General features: G+C 46.1%; 1 protein-coding gene across 1 annotated transcript; it reads left to right on the top strand.

The window, feature by feature from the left end:
- The first annotated feature begins 8,058 nt into the window (after positions 1–8,058).
- TTC34 (tetratricopeptide repeat domain 34) lies at positions 8,059–21,774 on the top strand. Its single transcript, XM_063176701.1, has 6 exons — positions 8,059–9,921; positions 11,511–11,703; positions 13,108–13,274; positions 13,708–13,972; positions 14,932–15,146; positions 20,697–21,774. The coding sequence occupies exons 1-6, from the start codon at positions 8,059–8,061 to the stop codon at positions 21,213–21,215; spliced, it is 3,222 nt and encodes a 1,073-aa protein (XP_063032771.1). The 3' UTR covers positions 21,216–21,774.
- Positions 21,775–23,247: the final 1,473 nt, after the last annotated feature.

The following is a 23,247-nucleotide window of genomic DNA, read 5'->3' as shown; positions in this document are numbered from 1 at the left end:
GCTGCCCCTCAGCTGCTGTAAATCACCCCCTTCACCCCCTTCCCAGCCATGCAGGGCTCTGGGGCTGCCTGGAGCACTCCACCCTTGTCTCATGCAACAATTCCTTCCCCTTTCAGCGTTCACTGCCTTTTCTTTGCTAAAATTACACATTAACCTCCAAGGATTGCAGCTTTGCACTGTACCCTTCATAGCCACTCTCTGCCTGCCTGAGCTGGGGGGATTTCAGATTTTCCCTTGTCCTTCAAGACACTCTTGAATTAATAAAGGCCAGTGATGTGCCAGCAGGTAAATTCAAAAATCAAAATCTTTCTGTCTAAGGGGGGAAAAAAAAAAATTAAAAAAGGAAGAAGCAAAGACATTTAAGGCATTTGAGCCCCCCCAGAATTAACCCCTTCATTCTGGATAGAAAAGTCAGAATTTTGCAAGCAGCCTTTTGGGGCGAGTTCCCTGCGCTGAACCCATACGGCAGCGGCAGCTTTCCTGCTCGTGTGTTGATAAAAAATAAAAATAAATAATAATTTAGGAGCAATTCCCAAAGGGGCCCGTCGCTGCCCTTTCCGGCGGTGCGCTGGCCCCCCCTGCTGGCCAGGCCCCGCCATGGCAGCGGCGGCGCTGAGGGACCGGCGGCGACAATCGCGGCGGTGCCACCTCCGCAGCACAATTTGGGCACAAACCTCTGCTTATTTACGAGCCACGACCACGGGAATCGTCATCTTGCTGTAAAGAATCCCTGGGTTCCCGTGGAATGGGGATTCAGCCCTGGTTTGGGGTGAAAGCTGCGGTGAAAGGGGTTTTGTGGGATGCTCTGCTGCCGCATCCCAGGCAGTGTCTGCAGCCAGGCTCTAGGGTCACCCTGCTGTCAAAAATCAGCATCAACAATGCCCAAACCTTCTCCTACAAATGTTTATCTGACCCATTCCCAAAATCCCTGGTGGCAGACCCCACAACCTCCTCGGATAATGCGTTCCCATCCAAGGACAAAATCCCTGCTGCTTTCCATCGGATTATTGACTCCTGATCCAGTGAGAAGCGCTCTTGGCAGGGAAATGTGGGATAATTCCCAGAATCATATTTTATCTAAGGGATAAGAACAGAGTGAGCCTCACCTGCAGATTTTACTCATCCAGGATCTTGGGAAAATCTCCTGAATCCAAATCCACACAGGTGCCTGCACCTGACATCAGGCAGAGTGGGCAGCACCACCTACAAACCACAGCTTGTATTTCTCCTTCTTATTTGGAATTGTCTTCCTTTAATTATTATATCCTTAAGACAAAATTCCAGCTCTCTGTTTAACTTTTGACTGTAATTTTTAAAAATCTTAAAAACAAGAAAAAATTCTTTGAAATGCATGTGAGCTGGCTATTATTTATATTGGAATATAAATAAAATAATTATTATTTATGGTGTAGTTGTGGGATGGAAGTATAACCACCTGCAAAAAAACCCCACAGAAATGAACAAAAAAATACAACCAAATAATCAAATTATATGTCAATAATCAAGCTATATTTAAATTTTCCATTAAATCAACAGAAAATTTCTGACTAAGAGGAAACAAAATTGGGGTAAAACTAAAGTAAATTCGTTTTTATTAGGAAGTTCAGGATTTCTTAAGTAGATACCAGTCAAGAAGGCTGAGAGAGCCTTGTGCAAGGGTGCCCAGAGCCTCAGTGTGCACAGGGGTGTGTAAGGGCACATCTGGGGACCCCAAATTGCCCAAAATAAACCCAAAACAAACCCAAAACAAGCCCAGCCCTGCAGCAGGACGAGCACAGGGAGAACTCCCTCGTCTGACTTCATTAATCCAACTCTTGCTCGTGTATCAAAGTGCAGCACGTTTTCTTGTAAAAATGATTAAGCTGCTAATTAAGCTGTTTATAACTTGTTTCCCTGGTTGCTAATGATAATTAACATGCAAATTAGCTGAGGGAAGAGAGGCACGGGGGTCCTCAGTTCATTACCAAGTTAATTACTGTTTGCATACTTAAACATAACAGTTATAAATGGTGGCATTTAATGTAATGGCCAGGATGATAATTATACCAACGACATTTTGAAAAGTCATTTCACTCTGTGCTATTTTTCTGGGTGATTGATGTTGCCATGGCTGCTTGATAAACTTATTGCAGGCCCAGATGACTTGGAAACAGCAGAACCAAACAAGTTATCCCTTAACAACATCCTCTTATCCCTGGTTGTTTGGAAAGCAGGGAAGGAATGAGGGGAAATAAAAGCAGAAAGATTCAATATGAACAGAGGAGGGATAAAGTGGGATGGTAAAAAGTGTTTAATTTCAGCTGGCAACATTAACAGCTTCCCATTTTTATCCCTCCTTTATTCCAAGTTTTAGCAGTGCTGGGAGTCCCCTCTGAGGCTCAGCCCACCAAACTCATCACTGTCCTCAGCCTCAAATAAACATGGAAAATCACACATCACACCAGAAATGTGGTGACTTTGTCACTTTGCACAGGGAAGAACAGAAGCAGAGGGCACAGCTATTCTTTTGGAATGCCCCTTGCTTGGCACATGGAGGAATTTGTTCAAACCAACCTGTTCCAATGTCCCTCACTGGCCACAGAGGTGCTGAGCCAGCTGGAAAATCAGCCCGATTATGAGGGTGGGAAGTCTGGGATTTTGGAGTGTTTGGATATCCAGAGGTTGGTCTTGGTCCCCAGTCACACATGGCCCAACTGCTCCTGATTTCAGCACTTTCCATTTGGAAAATCCTGGATTTGCAAAGCCAGGCTGGGAAATTCCAGTGGAATAACAGAGCAGGAAAGGACAAGATTACAGGGGGTGAATTTTGAACTACTCAGCCAGATCCTGACTGACTGGGTCAGATTAGAAAATGATAAAGGATAAAACTTCTCTGGCCTGGGCCACCTCCCACCCACATGTTTGAGAGTTTTCCTAAACACCAATTTAATCACTGGACAAGGACTCAGAGCTCTGGTCTGGGTGACAAGGTGGTCACAGGTTGGATTTGATGATCTTGGAAGCCTTTTCCAACCTCACAATTCTCTGACTTCAGCTGGAAATGTCTACCCTCGAGCCTCTGTATCAGAGGATGCAGCGTCAGAGGGGAAGGCAGGTGTGTGACCATCCTGAGGGAACACCATGAACGTCAGAGGGGAACCTCCTTCATTCACCCCACAGATTTTTACTCCTGGTCAAGCACAACCGTTGTGCCTGTGGAATAGGCAGAGCCACTTCCCTGCCTCACATGGAGCCTCTGCAGAGCTCCCAGCGCAAAAAGAACAGATTAAATTAAATTCTGCAACTGCTGAATCACAGAGCCACTGCCCAGCCAGGCACTGAGACAGCAAAGTCTGTGTGTGGTGACCTCTGGGTGCTTTCTGCTGTCACTGCTTTAATCTCCAGAACATAAACAAAGGGATTATTCCTTTTTTTCTAATGGAACAACCACGCTTTTCTTGTAATCTCACTCAAGTGCATCTTAATCCTGCTCCTTAAGGAGAATCCCTGCAATCCTCTGCCTTGTCATTCTTATTGGGTGGGCAGAGATGAAAATAATCCAGTGCATGGAGAGATCACCTTGGCTTTCTGTGCCCACACACCTTCATGCACCCACGAGGTTGTGAATACCTGGTGAGCAGAAAAGTTTGACTGAGGATCTGTCTAACATATCCTATAATAGGATTTTAGTCCTATTATAGAATCTAGGACTGGAATATAGAATATAAGTCCTGGAGGAAAGGAGGTTCAAAATGGGAGCTTCTATCTCCACAACTGCCTGACAGGAGGAGTGTGAGGCTCTGCTCTCAGGGAAAAAGGGTCAAGATGAGGGTAAACTGCCCCAAGGTGGCCAGGGCAGGCTCAGCTTGGACATCAGCAGGAATTTCTCCATGGAAAGGGTGGTCAGGCCTTGGCAGGGGCTGCCCAGGGAGGTTTGGAGTGCCCATCCCTGGAGATGTGCAAGGAAGGGCTGGACGTGGCAATCAGTGCCCTGGGCTGGTGATGAGGTGGGGATAAAGCACAGGATGGGCTCTGATCCTGGAGATCTTTCCCAACCTCAATGATTCTGTGATAAAATCCACTCTTAAAAGACTGAAAACATCCTGAAAATGAGTAATTCCTACCAGACTGCATTAGGAAGCAGATCTGTCACCAAGAACCCTTAAGAGGTCTCTATTAGACCTCTGCTGGGACCCAAAGGAACAGCAGCAGCTGTGGGGACATGGGGACACAGTGCCAGGGCTGCAAATTCCCTCCACAGAAGAAGGAGATCCTGCTTCAGGATCTGACAACAGAGCTCCCAGCTCTCCCAACAGACTGAGGGCGTGGAAATAAAGATGCCTTGGGATGAAATTTCATCCTGTGGCTTCACACATCAGCAGAGCTCCTCTGGCTTCTGTGGGGAGGGCACCCGGCCTGGACCATTTAGAAGAAACATCTTCATTCCCCAGACTGAATGTTCACACCATCCTAAAGAGAGCAGAATTTGGTGTCTTTCACACCATCCTAAAGAGAGCAGAATTTGGTGTTGTTTACACCATCCTAAAGAGAGGTGAATTTGCTGTCTGCTCTCCAGCCCAGGTACGGCTCAGAGTGAAAAATGGTCATCAAATAAATACAAGATTTTTTTACTTTATTAATACCGAACCCCATTATGCTCCTTTCTGTCAAAGAAAGGTCATCCTCCTTTTAAGGCAAATTTTCAGCCCCAAAGTGCTGGTTTCTCAGCCTCAGCCAGAGCTACACGTGGCATTTAACAGCTGTAAGAGAAGGGACTTGTTACACTGCAGGAATTGAGAGCCTTTAAAAGAAAGAAGTGCAGGATTTCTCAGCCCTGACTCTGAGCAGGGCTGTTGCAGATGTGTTTGTGCACCTCCTGCTCTGCAAAGCAAGAAAAACGAAGTTTACAAACTTGTTCTGTGTTTACTCCCTCCCCACCCACCTTCCTTTAAAAATTCATCAGTAATCAGAGACATCCCGAGGAGCTGTTGTAGTAGAGTTACTATTTAATGAGTGTGTGGCAGACTTAATATTTAATGTTTAGATAAACATCTCCACCATTTCCCTCCCCTGCCCTGTGTTTTTATGACCCTTTTAGGAAAGGAGCTGGTCTTATCTGCCCCACAGGCCACGCAGCAAATTGTCTGGGGGCTTGAGAAGAACCTGTAAGTCTTTAAGAGACATTGCTGGTTCCACCTCTTAGACAACAGGTTTAAACACTCACACTCTCAGGGATCACACCAGGGCACAGAGAAATATTCTCATTTCCCACTGAGCTCCTTAGATGTTGCTCCTCTTATTCCTTCAAGCTCCAAAGTTAGGAACCTAAATTGATTTAAGTTTATACACAACGTCAAATTTTGTGGACCTTAAGCCAACAAAACAACATTTCATGAGGCTGCTGCCTTTTTGGCCAAGCACAGCATCCCCTAAACCATCCGTGTACAGCAGGGAGCACAGGGGATCCTTACCCAAACCAGCCTTTTCCAGCTGGAAATGATGGATGGAGGACAATGCCATCCTCACATTCTCTGTATCTACGGGGCAAAACGTGGCTGGAAGCAACTTCCAGCCCACTCAGTCATGCAGCAAAGTCAGATGATGGGTAATGATTTCTGCAGCCTGGGCCAGGCTCTGTTGGAGGCTCCAGTCCCAATTTTATTCCCACAAGCTCTGCCTGAGCCTCCAAGGAGGGGCAGAGGCATTTGATCAAGCCAGCTCCCCTTAATGTGATTTCTATTTCGGAACTGCTTCTGTCGTGCCCTTGAGTCTTTTCCTGGCAATATCACCTGTGGCCCAATGTGACAGCAATGCTAAATTATATCTTGATGGCTAATTAGGGTAATTAAAGTGAAAGTAATCAAATCAACGTAATGGGCAAACTCTTAATAAAATGTCAAAAAATCTCTATTCATCATAGAGAGGTTTTTTTACTCTTTTGAATGTCAAAGAATGAGGAGAAAGAAAGAGTTGGGCTTCAGAGTGGCCCTGGCTTAAAGGGGCACCATCAGGCTAAACACACCTAAAAACAGAGTTGATCTATTGCTAAAAACACTCTAATTGTTAAAAAATAAGGGCTATGATTTAAAAATAAGGGTTATTATTTAAAACATAAGGGTTATTATTTAAAAAGTAGGAGTAGTTATTTAAAAATGAGGATTACTATTAAAAATAATGTTTATGATGAAAATACAAGGCTTATTAATAAAAAATAAGGTTAAAAGTTTAGGCTGCATCACAGAGTTTGCTGTTTCATGTAATTCCCTGTATCGTGTCCTGCTGAGGGTCATGACCTGGATTAGTTTCCTGAAGATGATGGGGAATATTTCTCCAAAGTGAGGGGAATCTTTTCCCAAGGTGAGGGGGATCCTTTCCCCAAGGTGATGGGGATCTTTTCTTCAAGGTGAGATGAATCCTTTCCCCAAGGTGAGGGAGATTCTATCCCAAAGGTGAGGAGGATTCTTTCCCCAATGTGAGGGGGATCCTTTCCCCGAGGTGATGGGGATCCTTTCCCCAAAATCATGGAGATCCTTTCCCCAAGGTGAGGAGGATCCTACCCCCAAAGTGATGGAGGATCCTTTCCCCAGTGTGAGGAGGATCGTATCCCAAAAGTGAGGAAGATCCTTTCCCCCAAGTGAGTGGAATCCTTCCCCTGAGGTGAGTGGAATCCTTTCCCCAAAGTGAGGAGGATCCTTTCCCCGAGGTGCGGGGTATCATTTCTGTCAGATGAAGGGGATCATGCCCTGGCCATGCCCTGAGCATCCCTCCCGGTCCCTCGGGATAAGGAGGGAGAAGCCCTGGCTGGGTTCCCGTCCCCGCCCCGCAGGACACCGGGGCCGGGCAGTGTTTGCTGTCTCCAGGCAACACAGCTCCTGCCCTGTGCTCCCTCCCTCCTTTCTCCTTCCTTTCCTCCATCCCTCCCGTCCCAGCCCCGTCTCATCCCCTCTCAGGTATCTGCAGGGACAGGCTCAGGTGTGCGGGATGAGGGGCAGGAGCCTCCTCCTGTCCGCTGGCTGGAAAAAAACCCAAATTTGTCCTCCTTCCTCCAGGCCAAGAGAAAAGGTAAGGGGTGGGTGATGCATCAATGTGTGGCTCTGTCTCCTCCGTGTCCCCATCAGTGGCGACATTGATGATTAAAAATTTATCAAATGGTTGTCCCAGCCTCATTCCACGGGCAGGGAACACTGACCAAGGGGGGTGGGTGCTTTCCAACCTCCGTGAACTCTGTGATGTTTCTCCTAGTGGCTTTACTCCCCCAGAAACCTGGCAGAGACCAAACCCTGGCTTTTCACAGCGCCTGGGCTTGCTGGCATCTGGAATTTGAAAAGCTGCTCCCTCCAAATGGAAAAACTTGTGTTCCAGAGCCCCTCACGGCTGATTTTCTGCTAAAATTCTGCTTCATGGTCCCCCATTGATGATTTTCTCTCAAAACTGTGGTCCACAGCCCCTCAGTGATGATTTTCTGTCAAAACTCATCTCCACGGCACCTCGTTGCTGTTTTTCTACTAAAACTCTGCTTCACAGCCCCTCATTGATTATTTTCTATTGAAACTCTGCTCCACAGCCCCTCATGGCTCTTTTTCTGCTAGAACCCTGCTCCACAGCCCACCATTACTGATTTTCTATCAAACCTCTGCTCCACAGCCCCTCATTACTGATTTTCTGCTAAAACCCAGCTCCACAGCCCCTCGTTGCTGATTTCCTGCTAAAATTCTGCTCCACAGCCCCTCACTGCTAATTTTCTGCTCAAATTCTGCTCCACAACCCCTCGTTGCTGATTTTTGGATAAAACTGTGCTCCACAGTCCCTCATTACTGATTTTCTGCTAAAATTTTGCTCCCCACCTCCTTATGGCTGACTTTCTGCTCAAACCCTGCTCCACATCCCTTCATGGCTGATTTCCTGCTCAAACCCTGCCCCACAGCCCCTCATTTCTGATTTTCTGCTCAAACCCTGCCCCACATCCCCTCATTTGAGATTTTTTGCCCAAACCCTGTTCCACATCCCCTCATTTCTGTTTTCCAGGCTCCGGCCATGTCCGGCCCGTGACGCCGCTCAGTGAAGGCCCAAGGCCCGGCCATGTCCCCCGAGGAGCTCGCCGCCCTGCTCTGTGGGGAAGGGGATGAGCGCCTCTCCCTGCAGGAATTTCCAGCAGCCACAGCTTTTTACCTGGCTGCCTTCAGCTGCTGTGCCCCCACAGCAGTGCAGAGAGTGAACTCCATGGCCCACGCGCTCTGGGAGAGAGTGGTGGCCACCTTGGAGGCCTGGTGCCAAGGCAAGGCTCAGATCCCCAAAATCCAGAGCAGGAACTTGGCCGTGGTGTCCCTCAGCGTGGGAATAGCTGCGATTTTCCTCTCCACCCTCATCCCAAACAACGTGGTGGCCTCAGTGTACGAGCTGGAGGCCCTGCTGAGGCGAGGGTGCTCGGAGGAGGTGGTGAAGAAATGCAATTTCCTGCTGGAGGGTAACCCAAGGGGTTCCATGGAGCTGCTGCTGTTGAGGGCGCTGGCACGGGTGCTCTCAGGGACACAGGTCGGGAAGGGAATTGTGGATTATATCCAAGCCTTTGCGCTTCACCAAGCTGAGGCAGCAGCCTACGTGTGCAGCAGGCAAAGGGAGCACCTGCCCCAGGTTGTCCAGGCTTTTTCTGATCATCTCTCCACGTGCCATGAGGAAAGCCCAAGCTGCAGCTCCTCAGAGCAGTGGCTGGGTGAGTGCTACAGATTCCTGGCTGCGGTGGCACCAGGACATGCCTGGGTGTGCAGGGCACGGGCAGCCCACCTGCGAAAAAAAGGAGAGTTTCAGGAGTGTGTGGCTGTTTGCACCAAGGCTCTTGAGGGAATCTCAGCTGAGAATCTCAGAGGTGAGGACGTTCTGGCTCTGCTCCTTGAACGAGCTGCTGGGTATTTCTTCCTGGGAGGATGCACGCAGGAAATGATGCAGGATTTAGCAGCAGCCTTTGCAGCAGACCCTGCCCAGGCAATGAAATGCTTTGAAGAGCTTTTCTCAGCCTGTGATGCTGAGAAAATCGAGGAGCAGGCCAGAGCTGCCCTGGAGGGGAGGTTTGCAGCCTACAGGGAGGCTGTGCGTGCTCGGGCTGAGCTCAGGGGCACCTGTGGCACTGAGCTGCTCCCTCCTGTCATCCAGACAATCCAGCTGCTCCTGCACATCTGCCCAGCGTCCAGCCGGGAGCTCAGGGTCCGGCTGGCAGACTGTCACCTCCTGCAGGGACACCCCAGGGCTGCCCTGGACATGTGTGAGCAGCTGCTGGCAGCAGAGCAGAGCACTTACCACAACACCCTGCTGGCTCTGCGAGGCTTCTGCTCCCTCCACGCCCAGGACCACCATGGAGCCCTGCAGGACTTCCAGAGGGTCATCGAGCACGAGTCCCCACACCCCAGCAGCTGCATCAAAGCCCTGTGTGGGCGTGGGCTGATCCGCATTTCTGGTGGCAGCAATTACTTGACAGCTCTGGATTATATCACAGCTTGCCAGCTAAAGCTGGATGAAACCATCTTCACCATCAAGTCCTATGTGCCATGGAACCAGAGGGGATTGCTGCTGAAGGTGCTGCAGGAGGAAGGACAGATGATGCTCCAGAAGAAGAGGTACCCAGGAGGCAGCTCAGTTTCCTTTCAGAAAAATCAAACAGAGCTGTGCACATCCCTAACCTTGAAGGTGTTTTGTTTTGTTGGCTCTTTTTTTTCCCGCTCCAGAGATGCCCCTGGGGTTTTCCAGCTGGCTTCTCTCTTGGTTGAGCTGGACAGCTCTGACGAGGCATCCCGGATCCTGTGTGCTGATGCCCTGTACCAGATGGGCCGTGGGGAGGAAGCCCATGAGATGCTGTCACTGGCCCTCTCCAGAAACCCCCAGAGGGCTCCTGTGCTGGCCAGGCTGGCCCTGCTGCAGCTCAAGAGGGGCTCTGTGTACGATGGCAACCAGGTAAGGAGCACCTGGAAAGCCTCATCCTCGGGGTCATTCCCTCCTCAACAGCTGATTTGCCAGATTTTTCACATTAAATTACAGATTAATCCCTGTGTTCAGTGGTTTCGGTGCATTTTCCCTTTATATTTCCCCTTTATAACTAAACTTTGCTGTTAGGAGGTCCCTGAATAGCAGCAGGGACAGAGCTGTGACACAGTGAAACTTGGAGCCCACGTGCAGAACCTCTTAAAGGTGTAAATACAGGGCTGATATTGCTATAAAATCATAGAATCAGGAATTTGTGTTGGAAAAGGCCACACAAGGAGTCCCAGTTAAATCCAGCTCATTCCTCACGTGATTTTTAATGGGATTTCTCAGCACTTTAATCAGGCAGAGCATCCTGTCCCTGGGGACAACATTATGGGTTTGGGAATGTTCCCTTAGAGAAAAGAAGGCACAAGTGCCACCTCCCCATTGTTAGAAAAAAAGACACAAATGCAGAAATTCCAATATCAGTCTGCAGTTTTCTTTCTGATAAATTGTGCTGGAAACCCTGAAAGCCATTCCAGCAAAGTTGCTTCTCCTAGCCAGGAATACAAAGCTGAAATCCCAGGCTCTGCCATAAGAGGGAACTGTTGTATTCTTTTTAAAATGCCATATAATTTCTGCTAACCCATAAGGAGAAAGGTTTTGTTGTCAGCACTTCACTACTGCCTATGAAAAGTTAAAGTTTGCTGTAATTTGCTGCTTTTAGGATGGCTGTTAATGAAGGGTGTGGCTTTATTGCAGTGCTCTCTTTGGAAGTTGGACTTCCATCCATAGCTTCTGCTTCAAGTTCTGCATGAAACATCTGAAAATTTCTCTTCAAAATATTTTATCTCACCTGCCTGTCAGATGGCAATCACTTTTATCTATCAATAAAATAGAGAAAGTTATGAGTTCAAGGGATGTGTCTGGTACATCAGGATAACTTTGTTCTTGTCCAGACTTCTCTGGCTCAGATTTGAATATTCAGTCTCTGCTGAGCACTGTAAAACCATCTTTTGATTCATTTTCATTGGAAATTATGTTTAAAAAGTGCTTTTTGAGGCAAAGATACCAAAAGTCAGACAGGATTCTTTTCCAGCAGGACTTTGTAGGTTTGAATCCATGCTTTTCCCAGATTACCAATAACAATACTAAAAATAACTTACAGCACTTCTGTAATTTTCCATTAATCCAGTGTTTTTGATTTTGCAGTCAAAAATGTCACTGGAATCCTTGTGTTCCACAGGAACATTCTCTTTTTTGGGCAATCATCCTGTATTTATAAAAACACTCCACTGCCAATGTGGATGCTGCCCAAAACAAAGCAGGCAGCACCAGGTACTTGCCCAGAATTATTTCCACAGCTGCAGCGGTGGTGAGAAAAGATAAGAATTCCTGTTTTCTCCAACCTGCATTCACAGCAGGGCTGTCTGAGGAGATAAATCAGAGATTTGTGATCCTGGGCTGGCTGAAGCCCCAGGGAGAGGTGGGGATGCTGAGGAAGGACACAAATCTCTCACACACAACCTCACACCCCATTCAACTCTTTCTCTGCTGCCTTTTCCTCTCCCATCCTTAAGCTGCTGAGGAGGCTGATCAGAATTGGAGACTCCTCCTGCCTCCTGCCAGTGCTGGACATTTTCCAGGACGAGGACAGAAAGCTGCTGCAGAGCCACTGCCGCTGGCGAGCCCTGGCCATCCTGAAGGGCAAACAGGAGGCTGCTGCCATCAGAGAGGCCATTGCCCACCTGTCCTTTGCCATCCTTGCTGCAGGTAGGACACCAGGATGCCCGTGGGGATTTGTTCCTAAGCAAATCAGGGTGGGACAGGATGTCCAGATGTCCTCTGTCACCTCCCCGGTGAGGGCTGACACAGCACGTTCACCTGGGCCATGAATTTTAAATTTTAAATTTCAAAACTTCTAAATTTCAAAACTTTTAAATTTTAAATTTCAAGGAACTTAAATGGGCTCAGCACAATTCTACAGGGACATCACCCCTCTTCTTCACCCTGTGCAAAGAAGTGAATGCAGGCCCTCACACATTTCACCATCCCAGCTTTCCCTCAGGAGAGAGACCAGGCTGACAAGGAAATTCTTCCAAGTAAAACCATGTTTGTGTGGAAATCTGCCTTTCACTCTGAGCAAATGTTATGACAGCAGCACTGAGAAGAAGAGAGACTGGCTGGTGGAAATGGAATAAAAACCCTGTTAATTGCTTGGAGATGGTTCCATTTCACAGCCCGTGCATTCCAGCTTATCAGCTCCCCACCTGCTAGAACAGATGCTTGTTAAGAAATAGATATTGTCTTTAGAGGAGCCAACTGGTAGAGCTCCAGAGTGATAATAACCTTTGGTGCAGAAGTTTTGGAGCAAATCAGGAGGGAATAAAAGCCTCATTACTGCAGAGGAATTGCTTGGAGCTTGTCTGCTGGCTGATCCCTGCAGGCAGCTGCATTTGCTGACCTCCCTATGAAAACATATTTCCAGTGGCACTGATGATTTATCATCCAATATTGGATGCCACAGTTATTGATTGCAACCCTGGGCATGTTAAGATCCTTATCGAAATTGCCTTGGAAGGAAGGGATGTGTGGATGGCAGGCACAGAAATGCTCTGCAGGCAGGGAATGGAGGGACCAGGATTTTCTCTGAAAACTCTATGTGTTTATTTGGGCAGCACTTGTGTGAAAACAGAGGGGGAAAAAGGGGAAAAAAAGCAGCTCAGTATCACAAATCCCAGTGCATATTAATTCTGGCAGGGAATTAGTCAGTCCCATCTGGATAACTCATTTTTCCAAAACAATGTGTACCTTCCCTGCCCGTGGGAGGGGGCTGGGGACTCTTTAAGGTCCCTTCCAACCCAAACTATTCTGTGATTCTGACCCCACTTTATTAAAACAGCCAAATGGCTTCATGCCTCCACTCTCAATAATCCCAGATCTCCCTCTTGGGGCTTTCTCCTCTCATTCCTGCTGCTCCCACTCCAACCTGACACAGATTCTTCTTTCCTCTCAACACGTGGCAGGAATTCCACTTGCAACAACAATAAAGGAAACTTCCACTTAAGCAAACTCTCATTGTACTTCATCCTGAGGTATCCTCAGGCCAAGTGGAGCCTTTTTGGAGCTTCCTGTGAGTATCCTTGTAGTAACAATAGCTGCATCCCTGTCCTCCAGGTGGTTATGCTGAGGATTGCCTCCTCACCAGGGCTCGATGCTACGGGCGCCTTGGGCAGATGAAAACTGCAATTTTTGATTTTAATGCTGTCCTGAAGGAGGATCCCAGCAATGTGCAAGCTCTGAGTGGCCGAGGGTTTGTTCACCTCGCTCTGAAGCAGCAGAAGGTACAGTCCATGTGGGGCTTTGCTGGTTTTTCTGAACAACAGGAGTGTAAACGTCACAGAATTTGTTGTGGAATCGCTGGAATCAGGAGTTTCTCACAGAATTTGGACAGTGAAATGCTCTGGGTTTGGCTGGGTGTATGAACAGCTCATCTGGCTTTACTGATTTTCTTTCCCAAGCCTGGGGAGAGGAGGGCTAAGCCTTGGTCATGACTTTCTGTGATAACCCAAGGAGTTTAAAGCACTTTGCAAACACTGATTCAAACCTGCCTTTATGACCTCCTATCAGCTTTGCAAATGGAAAAATTGCAGCACAAGGACAGGGAAGAGCAAAGTTTTTCCATGGTTCAGCAGAGAACTTAAAGCAGCTGAAAGAACAAGTGATCAATACTTAATTATTGCTTCCATTTCTTTCCTTGGTGTTGTTTTTCCACAGGAGGCAGTGCAAGACCTGATCTCAGCACTGAAGGTGGAGGCAGGAGCGGTGATCCCAGCAATCCTGTCCTTGAAGCCTGAAGCCCAGGGCTTGGTCACTGGGTGGCTCCTCCAGCATGGCAGGGCCACTCTCAGCGAGCTCATGGCCACCAAAGACGTCCCAGAAGAAACCCTCAGGGACCTTCTCACGATGGCAAAAGCACTGACCAAAGTCTGCAGGGCTGCACAACATCACATCTTCTACACTGATGTTCTGATGGCAAATGGTGAGTCCCTGTCCTTCAGCGCAGCTGGTGAGGGAGCAGAAAATGGATAGAAGTGAATATGAAATGTCAGGGGTGTTGCTGGATGGTTCTGGATGGTTCTGGATGGTTCTGGATGGTGCTGGATAATGGTGGATAATGCTGGACAATGCTGGACAGTGCTGGACAGTGCTGGATGGTTCTGGATGGTTCTGGATGGTTCTGGATGGTGCTGGATAATGCTGGACAATGCTGGAGAGTGCTGGATGGTGCTGGATGGTGCTTCTCAAGAGAAGTTTCAAAACATTTTGGGACAGGGTATTCTTGGGACTTTAACTGCTCAGAGTGACCCTGAGATGTGTCAGAAAGTCTCTTTTCCCAGCCTGGCACTTGAAGGAGGAGTCAGAACTCTTCATTTCTCAGTCTCAAGGTTGTTTATTTTCTTATCTATAAAATTCTTTCTCCAGGCCTGCCGAGGTCCATTCAGCAGGACAGACAGAGGCACTCTGGTGTTATCTTTTTATACTAAAAACTACATGTACAATATTTACAATTACTTTCCAATACCTATCACCTATGTCAGACAGTGAGCTTCTACTCTAAACCAATCCAAAAGTGCCAACATCACCCAGAAGATGGAGGCCAACAAGAAGAAGGAGAAAGGTTGGACATGCCCAGATTCCTCCTTTTTGCCCCCTGAACCCCCATTCTAAAAACCCCAAAAATCTATTTTCCACCCCATGACAAACTGATTATTATTCTAGTTAGACTTTGTGGCTTGCAGATGCTCATATAAGGTTGGTAACTTGCTCCATGGGTCATAATAAAAACCACAGGCATCTTGGGCTGAATTCCAACAGGACATGACAAAATTAACACCTTTAGACATGGACTGGCTGCCTGACCCCTGCCTCTCTGTGGTTTCTGGGTTCCTTTCTCCCCATGGGATGGGTTATGGAGTTTGTGCTGGTGTTCCCCAACAGGAAGGCACCAGGAGGCCCTCAAGCACCTGCAGGAGGCCTTTGGCCACTGTCCTGCTGAGGACACAGCCAGGGCTCGCCTGGCTGTGCTGCAGCTGCAGGGCAGGAACGTGGCAGGAGCAGCTGCCCCGCTCAGTGCCCTGGCCAGGAGGGATGAGAAGGATTTGGCCTTTCTCCTCAACTTTGTAGACACCAAGAAACAGCAGCATCTCGCTCAGGTACAGCCCTTTTTGTTTGGTCCCACATCTGTGGGTTCAGTGGGGAAAGAATTGGGAAGCAAAACTGGGATTTTGCAGGGATTTCTCCCTGCCTTGAGATGTGTGTGGGGAGTTTTCAGCAGATTGTCAGGGCACAAATTGGCTTTTCCTCCAGCCAGATCAGGAAGAAATTTGGAGCCAAATTTCTTCCACTGCAGTGACCTTGATCAGTCTCTAATAATCCACCATTGCCACATCTGAGAAATTGGGATTCCTTTTTGTTCTCCCTGGCACAAGAGCTGGTGATGCTCACACTGAAATTCAGGGGTTGTGAGGGTGGCAGGTAGGGATTTAACAGATCATTGCTAATTGTTGCACTCTGGGGGATACATGGGGCTCATGGATGGCTCCTGGTGAAGGAGGATTTATGCTTTGTTCATTTTCTTGGTGAAAAGAGCTGAATATTTCAATTCAGTGACATTAAATTCTTCCATCCTTCTTTTGTGCAACATTTAGAATTTCTAATATGATCTCATCTTTACAAAATTTAAGGCTTTGAGGCTGGTTTTCTTAGCTAAAACTGACACAGCAATGCCACAAAGCTCTGTTCCCCCCCAAGCATTTATTATTCACCATTTTTCCTATTTCTCCCCCAAAGTACACCCAGAAAGCATCCCCAATAATAAGACAAGAGAAGGTCAGATTGATGGTGAAGAGTTTTAACACTCAGCCAAGCATCTGCAATTCTGATTACCCAGAAGCTCTGCGTTCTGAGAATCAGTTTGCTTCCTTTTATTCAATTTGTTGCTGGTGTGCACCCTGGTGAGAAGCTATATTGTTATGCTCTCTCCCAGGTTATAAAACAAACAACATGCTGATATCCTTAATGCAGCAAGAGGAGCCCTTGGAATGTATTTGAACAGAACAGCAGGAGGATATAAGTAAACAAGTATTAATTTACCAGTCCCCAGACATGGCCCATTACAGAGAAAAGAGCCCCTCTCTTCTAAATAATGTAAAAAGTTCGGTCTTAGGGGGAAGAGTTGGAAGATTTCAGAGGCAATTTGCAATCTTCCACTTTAGAAAGTTGATAAAGGAACAATTGAGGCTGTGACTAGGGAGGCCCTAAGGAGGTGTCTGTAAATGAAGACACATTTTAGAGCTGAATTTCCCCTGCTTCACATCACTCCTTCCGTGGGGGTCTCACAGCCCAGTCCATCCACACTGCTTTCCTTCTGAAGCAGCACAGGAGGATGTTCTTTGCTGTCAGGAAGAAAAGAAAAATGAAATGAAAAAAAATCAAACTAACATTTGTATCGTTTATACTGCTCTGACAAGTGAGAACTCACCGGTGCCACAGGTGAGTGAAGCCTCTAAAGTGGGAGAGAACCTTATTTCTGTCTCTTTTTGGCAGCTGTGTCTGAAATAAAACCTCTCACTGTGGCTTATTTATCATGAGAGATTGAGACAAAAGGTGTGACCAGGCTGATTTCAAAACTGGAGCCCAATACCAGGGCTGGCAGTTTAAAAAGAAAACATTGCTCCCTTTCATCTCATGCTTTTAAATGTTTGAACTTGAGCACCTGGTGTTTTTAGATGTATTTTGTGACCAGGGGATGAGTGTGTGCTCTCTGGGGTGTGGAAGGAATTGTTTCATCCACCTGCCCAGTGTCTCAAAGGATTTCCCAGCAGCACTTCCTTTTGCCTGTCAGGTTATTCTGGTTTGTGAAAAGATCTCAATAAAAGGAAAGTTTTAAAAGCTTTCATACAGAATTAATGCTAAAATTCCTCATGATGGCCTGACTTTGCCAAAGTTCCTACCCTGGGAGAGGGAGTTTGCTCTGTTCCTGAATTTCCCAGGTAGGAGAAGAAGAGTTCAGAGCTCACACCCAGTCTCAGCACTCCAGCACAAAAGCATTTCTGCCACATTGTTTTTCTGAGAATTTGGAATTACAGGCATTTTAAAAACGTGTCATCATTATCCTGGAGCCAGGTCTGAAGACCTAAAAATAGTTCTCCATAAGCTGAATAGGAAAGGGTGGAGGAAGGAGAGAGCTCCTTGATGTACTCTTTCTTATTTCATGGAAAACAAAGCCATAAAATTCTCCCATTATTTATAGCGAAAGGGGTCCCATGCTGAGAAATTTGTAAACAACTGGGAGAGCCCCATGGGAGCAGGAATCTGAAAGATTTATCAAGCTGCAAAAGGTCAGAGGAAGGGAGTTTGCTTTGCTGCTCGTGCAGCTTCAACCCTTGGCTCTCCTAAGTCAGGGGTAAATGCTCGACTGATTCCCAACCCCTCACACAGATCCTCAGGGCTGCAGCTGCTGTGGAGATCCAAATTCCTACAAAAAAGGTCTCCAAAACTACATGGTCTATGCCAGAATTAGGTGAAGTTGCCATTCCTCATGTCCTTCATGGCATGTGCAGGTGGAGAAGGAAAGATTTGCTCCAAACTCTTCTGGAAGCACCCAACCCTCTGCCAAAGCTCAGAGTTTATCATTCCATCTGCTGGGATTTGCTGCTCAGGGTCTGACCCTTGGCCATGATTCCATGCCCAGAAAACTCCTCACTCTTTTTCTTTCTAAGGAATTAAGTCTTGGTCATGTCACAAGATTGGTCCCTAGGGACTGGAACCAAAAATGCCACAAAAATATGTGTGTGTTCAGTGCTTTACACTCAGTGAGGTAAATAAATGGAAAAAAGGGACACAGAGACCCAATCCAGGGATCCACTCATGGCCTTTTCCAGGTGGCACCTGAATTATTTCAGTCTGGAAGCCAAAATCAAACTTTTAGTGACAAGTTGGACTCCAGTTCCCCTGGAATGCACTCTGAGGATTTTCCTGCCCTTCCAGCTCACCTGCAACGAGGCTGATGACAAAAATGCTCCTCCAAGGCCACGTGCAGGGAGCAGCTGAACTCAGCCATGCCATCCCCTTCTGCCTTCCCTTGCCTTCTCTCTCTGAGCCTGGTTTTCATCTTTATCTCTGTTAGGAGACAATGGGCAAGCTGCTGATTAATCCTTCCCTGTTACACCCCAAAAATGTCCCAGCTCAGGTCCCTTAAATCAGGCAGAGATTCTCAAAAGAGAATCCAGATTCCAGCTGCCCAACCTTGCTCCATCTGCAAGGGTGAAAGGGAATCCTTGACTTTCAGATGGGATTTTTCCTCCAAGCGTGGCAGGAAAGGCAGAATCTCATGGCTTGATGTGGGGACTCTCAGGGAAATGTGAAAAAATGCGACATTGAAATATTGCTCAGTGAAGAAATGCAATATTGTGGTGCAATAACCCCAAATGCCCCAGGTTAGAGCATGAAAACCTCCAACATCAGATTTAGCATTCAGCACAACAACAACCATTGTGTTTTCTTCTGCCTCTGAGACAACAAATGCGCCTTAGAGGCTGAAAATGACAATTTAACTACACAAACACAAAGCTATCTTGAGGAACTGCACTGAGTTCCTTGGAACAATGTGATCCAGAACTCTGGAATTTCTAGGGGGGAAAAAAAACACTTTCTCCTGCCAAGATGCTCCTCAGGCAGCTGCAATTCCACCTTGATCCCTGTTAAATTCCTGCCACTGAGGGGACACTGAGGAGTTGTCTTAAAAACATTTCAAAGGACAAAGCAAATGTGCTGCTCTTTACATGTGCAAAGACATCTGAAATGAAAATTTATGGCCAGAATTGTTAAAGCCAGGGGTTGACACTATTTGGGGAGAAGTCCTATTGCTATTTCTCCGTGAGAAAGCTGAGAGACTCTTTAATAAATATGATTAGGTCACATTTACTTATCAAGAAAATATATGCCATATATATTTATCAAGAAAAATAGCAATATGCATATATTTCATATATTTTATATATATATATATATATATGATATTTATTTAGCAATATATATTATATAGAGATATATATTGCTGTATATAAAAATAGCAAATTTTTTTTTTTTTTTTTTTGTGCATTATAATGCAATAACTGGGGCAGAATTCCTCCTAAACCATGAGGACAGGCTAAATTATTTCATGGCACTGCTCTCAGATGAGGTGCTGGGACTTGCCCTGCAGTATTGATCCCTTTCCTGCAGAACCTGTTCTCAGTCCTGGCAGACAGAAATCAATCCCAACCTCAGTCAGGCAGAATAAAAGGGGCACACAAAGAAACTGGAGAACCTGACCCGCTCTCAGGTGTGGCTACTAAAACAGTGGCTGGGCTAACTGGATTTCTGCCTCCACAAACAGGAATTACCCCTGAAATGAGGAGGATGCAAATATTTATCCTTTGCTTGAGCCTTGTTTGGCCCAGCCTTTTGTAAGCCCTCAGCTGCTGATGGCAGCCTTGTTTATAACCTGAATATTCTCTCTGCTGCAGCACGTTAAAAGCTTTATTTATTACCAATAAAGGGGAATAATGAGAAATCCATTTCAGGCAAATACTTCTAATGGACTTTTCCTCATTGACCTCCATGAACCTAAAAATTATGAGGCTTTTTCAGCCTTCTCTATTTTCTTGTTGTTGTTTTTCCCTTCAGATGAGGGCAGAGAGTTCAAATTGTACTCAAGATTAACAATTAGCAAAGCCACCAGTTGGCCTTTTTTTTTTTTTCCTACAGCTTAGGTAAGCTCCAGTAGAGAGAAAAATTTCATTTTTACCTCTTGCATTTGTGGGACAGCACCTGGAGATGTTGGTCCAGGCACCTTTTTGTTCATTATTCCTAAGTGATTTAAACAAATTCAGAAGAAATTCTGTGCAGAAACAAAAGACTTCAGAAGCTCCTGAGATAACAGCAAGTGCCCAGTGAGCCAAGAGTTTTATATCTTGGTCATATCATAAGATTGAATAGATGGAAAAAAGGGACACAGAGACCAAATCCAGGGATCCACTCATGGACCTTTCCAGGTGGCACCTGAATTATTTCAGTCTGGAAGCCAAAATCAAAATTTTAATGACAAGCTGGACTCCAATTGCCCTTGGATGCACTCTGAGGATTTTCCAGCCCTTCCAGCTCACCTGCAATGAGGCTGATGACAAAAATGCTCCTCCAAGGCCACGTGCAGGGAGCAGCTGAACCCTTATCTGTATGCGAAAATACACCAATTTTTATTTCTCCAGCTAGATGCAATTATTTCAGTCTGGAAGCCAAAATCAAACTTTTAGTGACATGTGATAAAATAACTAACATTTCTTAGTGTTTGTGTGTATTACCAATCCAGATTAGATTTTTTTCTTTCCCCTAATTTTTTCCCTTTATGTCACTATAGAATACAAAACAACACAAGTGCACACTGCTGCTCTGAAGGTGAAAAAAGGGAAGTTTATTTTTTGACTATAACATTTATAGTTTTCTAAAAGTGACAGTGGATTGGAGGGTGACAGTGCCACCTCTCCAGTGACACTGGACAAACTAACAATCTATCCAAATTTTTTTTCTTCCATAAAAGAATGCAAAATAAGAAGTTATTTACAGAGAGTGCGTGAGAAAGTTCGTAAACATCAGAAAGCTTAGAAAATCTTAAAAAATCAGGGCGTTTTTATTAACTAACATGGATTCCTCTGTCCCCACAGGCAGCAGCCCAGGAAGGGAAGGTGCTGATGAAGGGCCACAGCCACCAGCAGGCTCTGGGCTACCACAGCCTGGCTGTGCTGGCCAGCAGGGCCAACCCCAGGTACCTGAGGCACAGAGCTGCCTGCCTGATGCACCTGAAAAAATACGATAAAGCTCTGAAAGACATGGAGAAAGTGATCCAAGGGCATGGCTGTAACAGCCCAAAAACCCAGGCTGGGGATCACTGCTGCCAGGGCTTCCTGCTGCTGGCCCTGGCTCAGGAGGAGGCAGCAGTGCAGCACTACATGCAAGCCCTGCAGCTGGACGAGCCCCTGGCCCTGGGCACCATCACTGAGTGCCCTGGCAGGGAATCTTTAACCCAAACTTTTCACAAAATTGCACAATATAACTTTGAGAAGCAGCGTTATGAAGAGGCCTGGAAAATCACGGACTATGGGCTGAAAATTGATAAAAGTTCTGAGCTCCAGAAGCTGAAAGCGAGACTGAAAAGGGAGGCATCGAGCTGCAGCCTACATTGATTGCTCTGTTTGGGGATTTTCCAGTCTGATTGCTTTCTGGGAGGCTGCAAGAATGAAGGAAAGACGAGGAAGATAAGAAGGATGAGATGCTGATGATAAATATGCAACAGACACTGGACATGGAGCAGCAAAACAAAACTGGCCAAGAGAGCAATGAGGAAAAAAAAGCAAATTGCAGCATTCAGGATTCCTTAAAATTATTGTGGATTATGTAAACTCCCCATTGTGAAAAAAACCCTTTTTTTTCTGGTTAAACAACAAATTCTAACACAGGGGTTCCAGTTCTACAGAAAACATTCAAATCACTTGTAGTCCATGAATAATAATCATGTATTTCCTAGCTAGCATTTTATGAGCTTTAACACTTACTGTTCCATCAATTTGCTTTATTTTTATGGGCCAGTCAAAAGGATCAGTCAAAATAACTCCTGTAAGGTGTTGTGAAGGGTCTTTCTGTTGGTTACCACTGGAAGAAAATTGATCCAATTTTATTTTTCAGCTTGCAAATGGAGCCAACAGTTAAGAATATAATTTCATGCTTGGAAAGAAGCCCTCCCACAGCATCTTGATGCCCATTATGGGGGAAAAGCCTCATCAGTGTCACTAGGATTAAAATATAATTTGAAGAGGTGTCTTACACCCTTCTCCTGCCCCACTCCTGGATGAAGGATCTGCCCTGGTGGGAATACAGTGGATTTGTCAGGATCAGCACCAATATCAGGGATGGGGCAGCAGAAATCCCAAATAAACTGTTCTACTGCCCCAGAGAACAAAGAAATAACAGATAAACTGTTCTGCTGCCCCAGAATAGTGAAATAACATAAACAGAAGCAGAAAGGACTCAAGTGGGGCCCAGAGCTGCAGCTCCTTCCTTTGTTTTGGCTGCTCCAAAGGAGTTGTCCCAATGTTTTTGGAGTGTGGTAGCACAACCATGGAGAAAAACAGAATCTGCTGCTGGAAACAAAGATGAAAGCAATGCTGAGGAGTGCCCTGCTGCTTTGATTAGGATGAAAGGGAAGAGGGAGCATTCTCTTTTTTTTGTGGTGCTGTTGTCTCAAAGGCAACATTCCAGGGTGGAATTTCATTCAGCAGCCATGGGATCTGCCCACAGCAAAGACACAACCTGGAACCTTCCACCTTTTCCTCTTTGCATGCTCCTTTTCTCTGCCCTAAGAGCACAGGTAAGACTGAGCTTCTTGCCCTTCAAATTCAATTTTAATCCTTGTGACACTGATGAGGCTTTTCCCCCATAATGGGCATCGAGATGATGTGGGAGAGCTTCTTTCCAAGCATGAAATTATGTCCTTAAACAACTGTTGGCTTCATTTGCAAGCCGAGGATATATCCTCAAGGAATTCTGCTGGAAATGTCACACAGCTGTGAAGAACTCAAATATATTTATATTAATCAAGATTAATGTAATCAAGAAGAAAATACAGCCCAATAAAAGATGAAACTGGATACCTGTTTGTAATCCAGCTTGCAGTCATTAATTAATTACAGCTTAAATATCTGTAGTTTATTCAGCTCTGAGCTCTGTACAGACATTACCAACTATTTCCTTGCTTTCCATAAATTTTGTTCCTTCAAAATAGTCTGCTAACTGTGTTGCACATCATCACCAGGTAATGAATGCTGAAAGAAAATGTGAAATCATGGTTGAGCATGTTCCTGCACAAACAGCACCCTGCCAGGCTTCCCCCTCTGAAATATTCAACATTCCTTCAAAGCATGTGAAAGGAAAATCAGATGTGAGAATATTTGCATCGCAAACAGAGTTAGACAAGGGAAGTTTCCTGACCTCAGTGCTCTGCAGTCCAGCAGGCAGAGAACAGCTTAGAAATGATGGCAATGTGTTTGGAATTAAATATTCCACTGGATGCTTTTCCTCAGGGTTCAGGCAGAGCTAAACTTTGAGCTTTTGTGATCTCAGAAGGTTTCATTTCCTTTCAAACCCCATCACTCCCATTAATATTTCCTATTTCACTTCTCTGTGCACTCCCAGGTACTGAGGGAACCCACACACAGGAAC

Source organism: Melospiza melodia, chromosome 26 (genome assembly GCF_035770615.1).
Source record: "Melospiza melodia melodia isolate bMelMel2 chromosome 26, bMelMel2.pri, whole genome shotgun sequence".
NCBI classification, from domain to species: domain Eukaryota; kingdom Metazoa; phylum Chordata; class Aves; order Passeriformes; family Passerellidae; genus Melospiza; species Melospiza melodia.
Note: the sequence above shows the minus strand (reverse complement) of the source record. Positions and strands in the feature narration are given on the sequence as shown.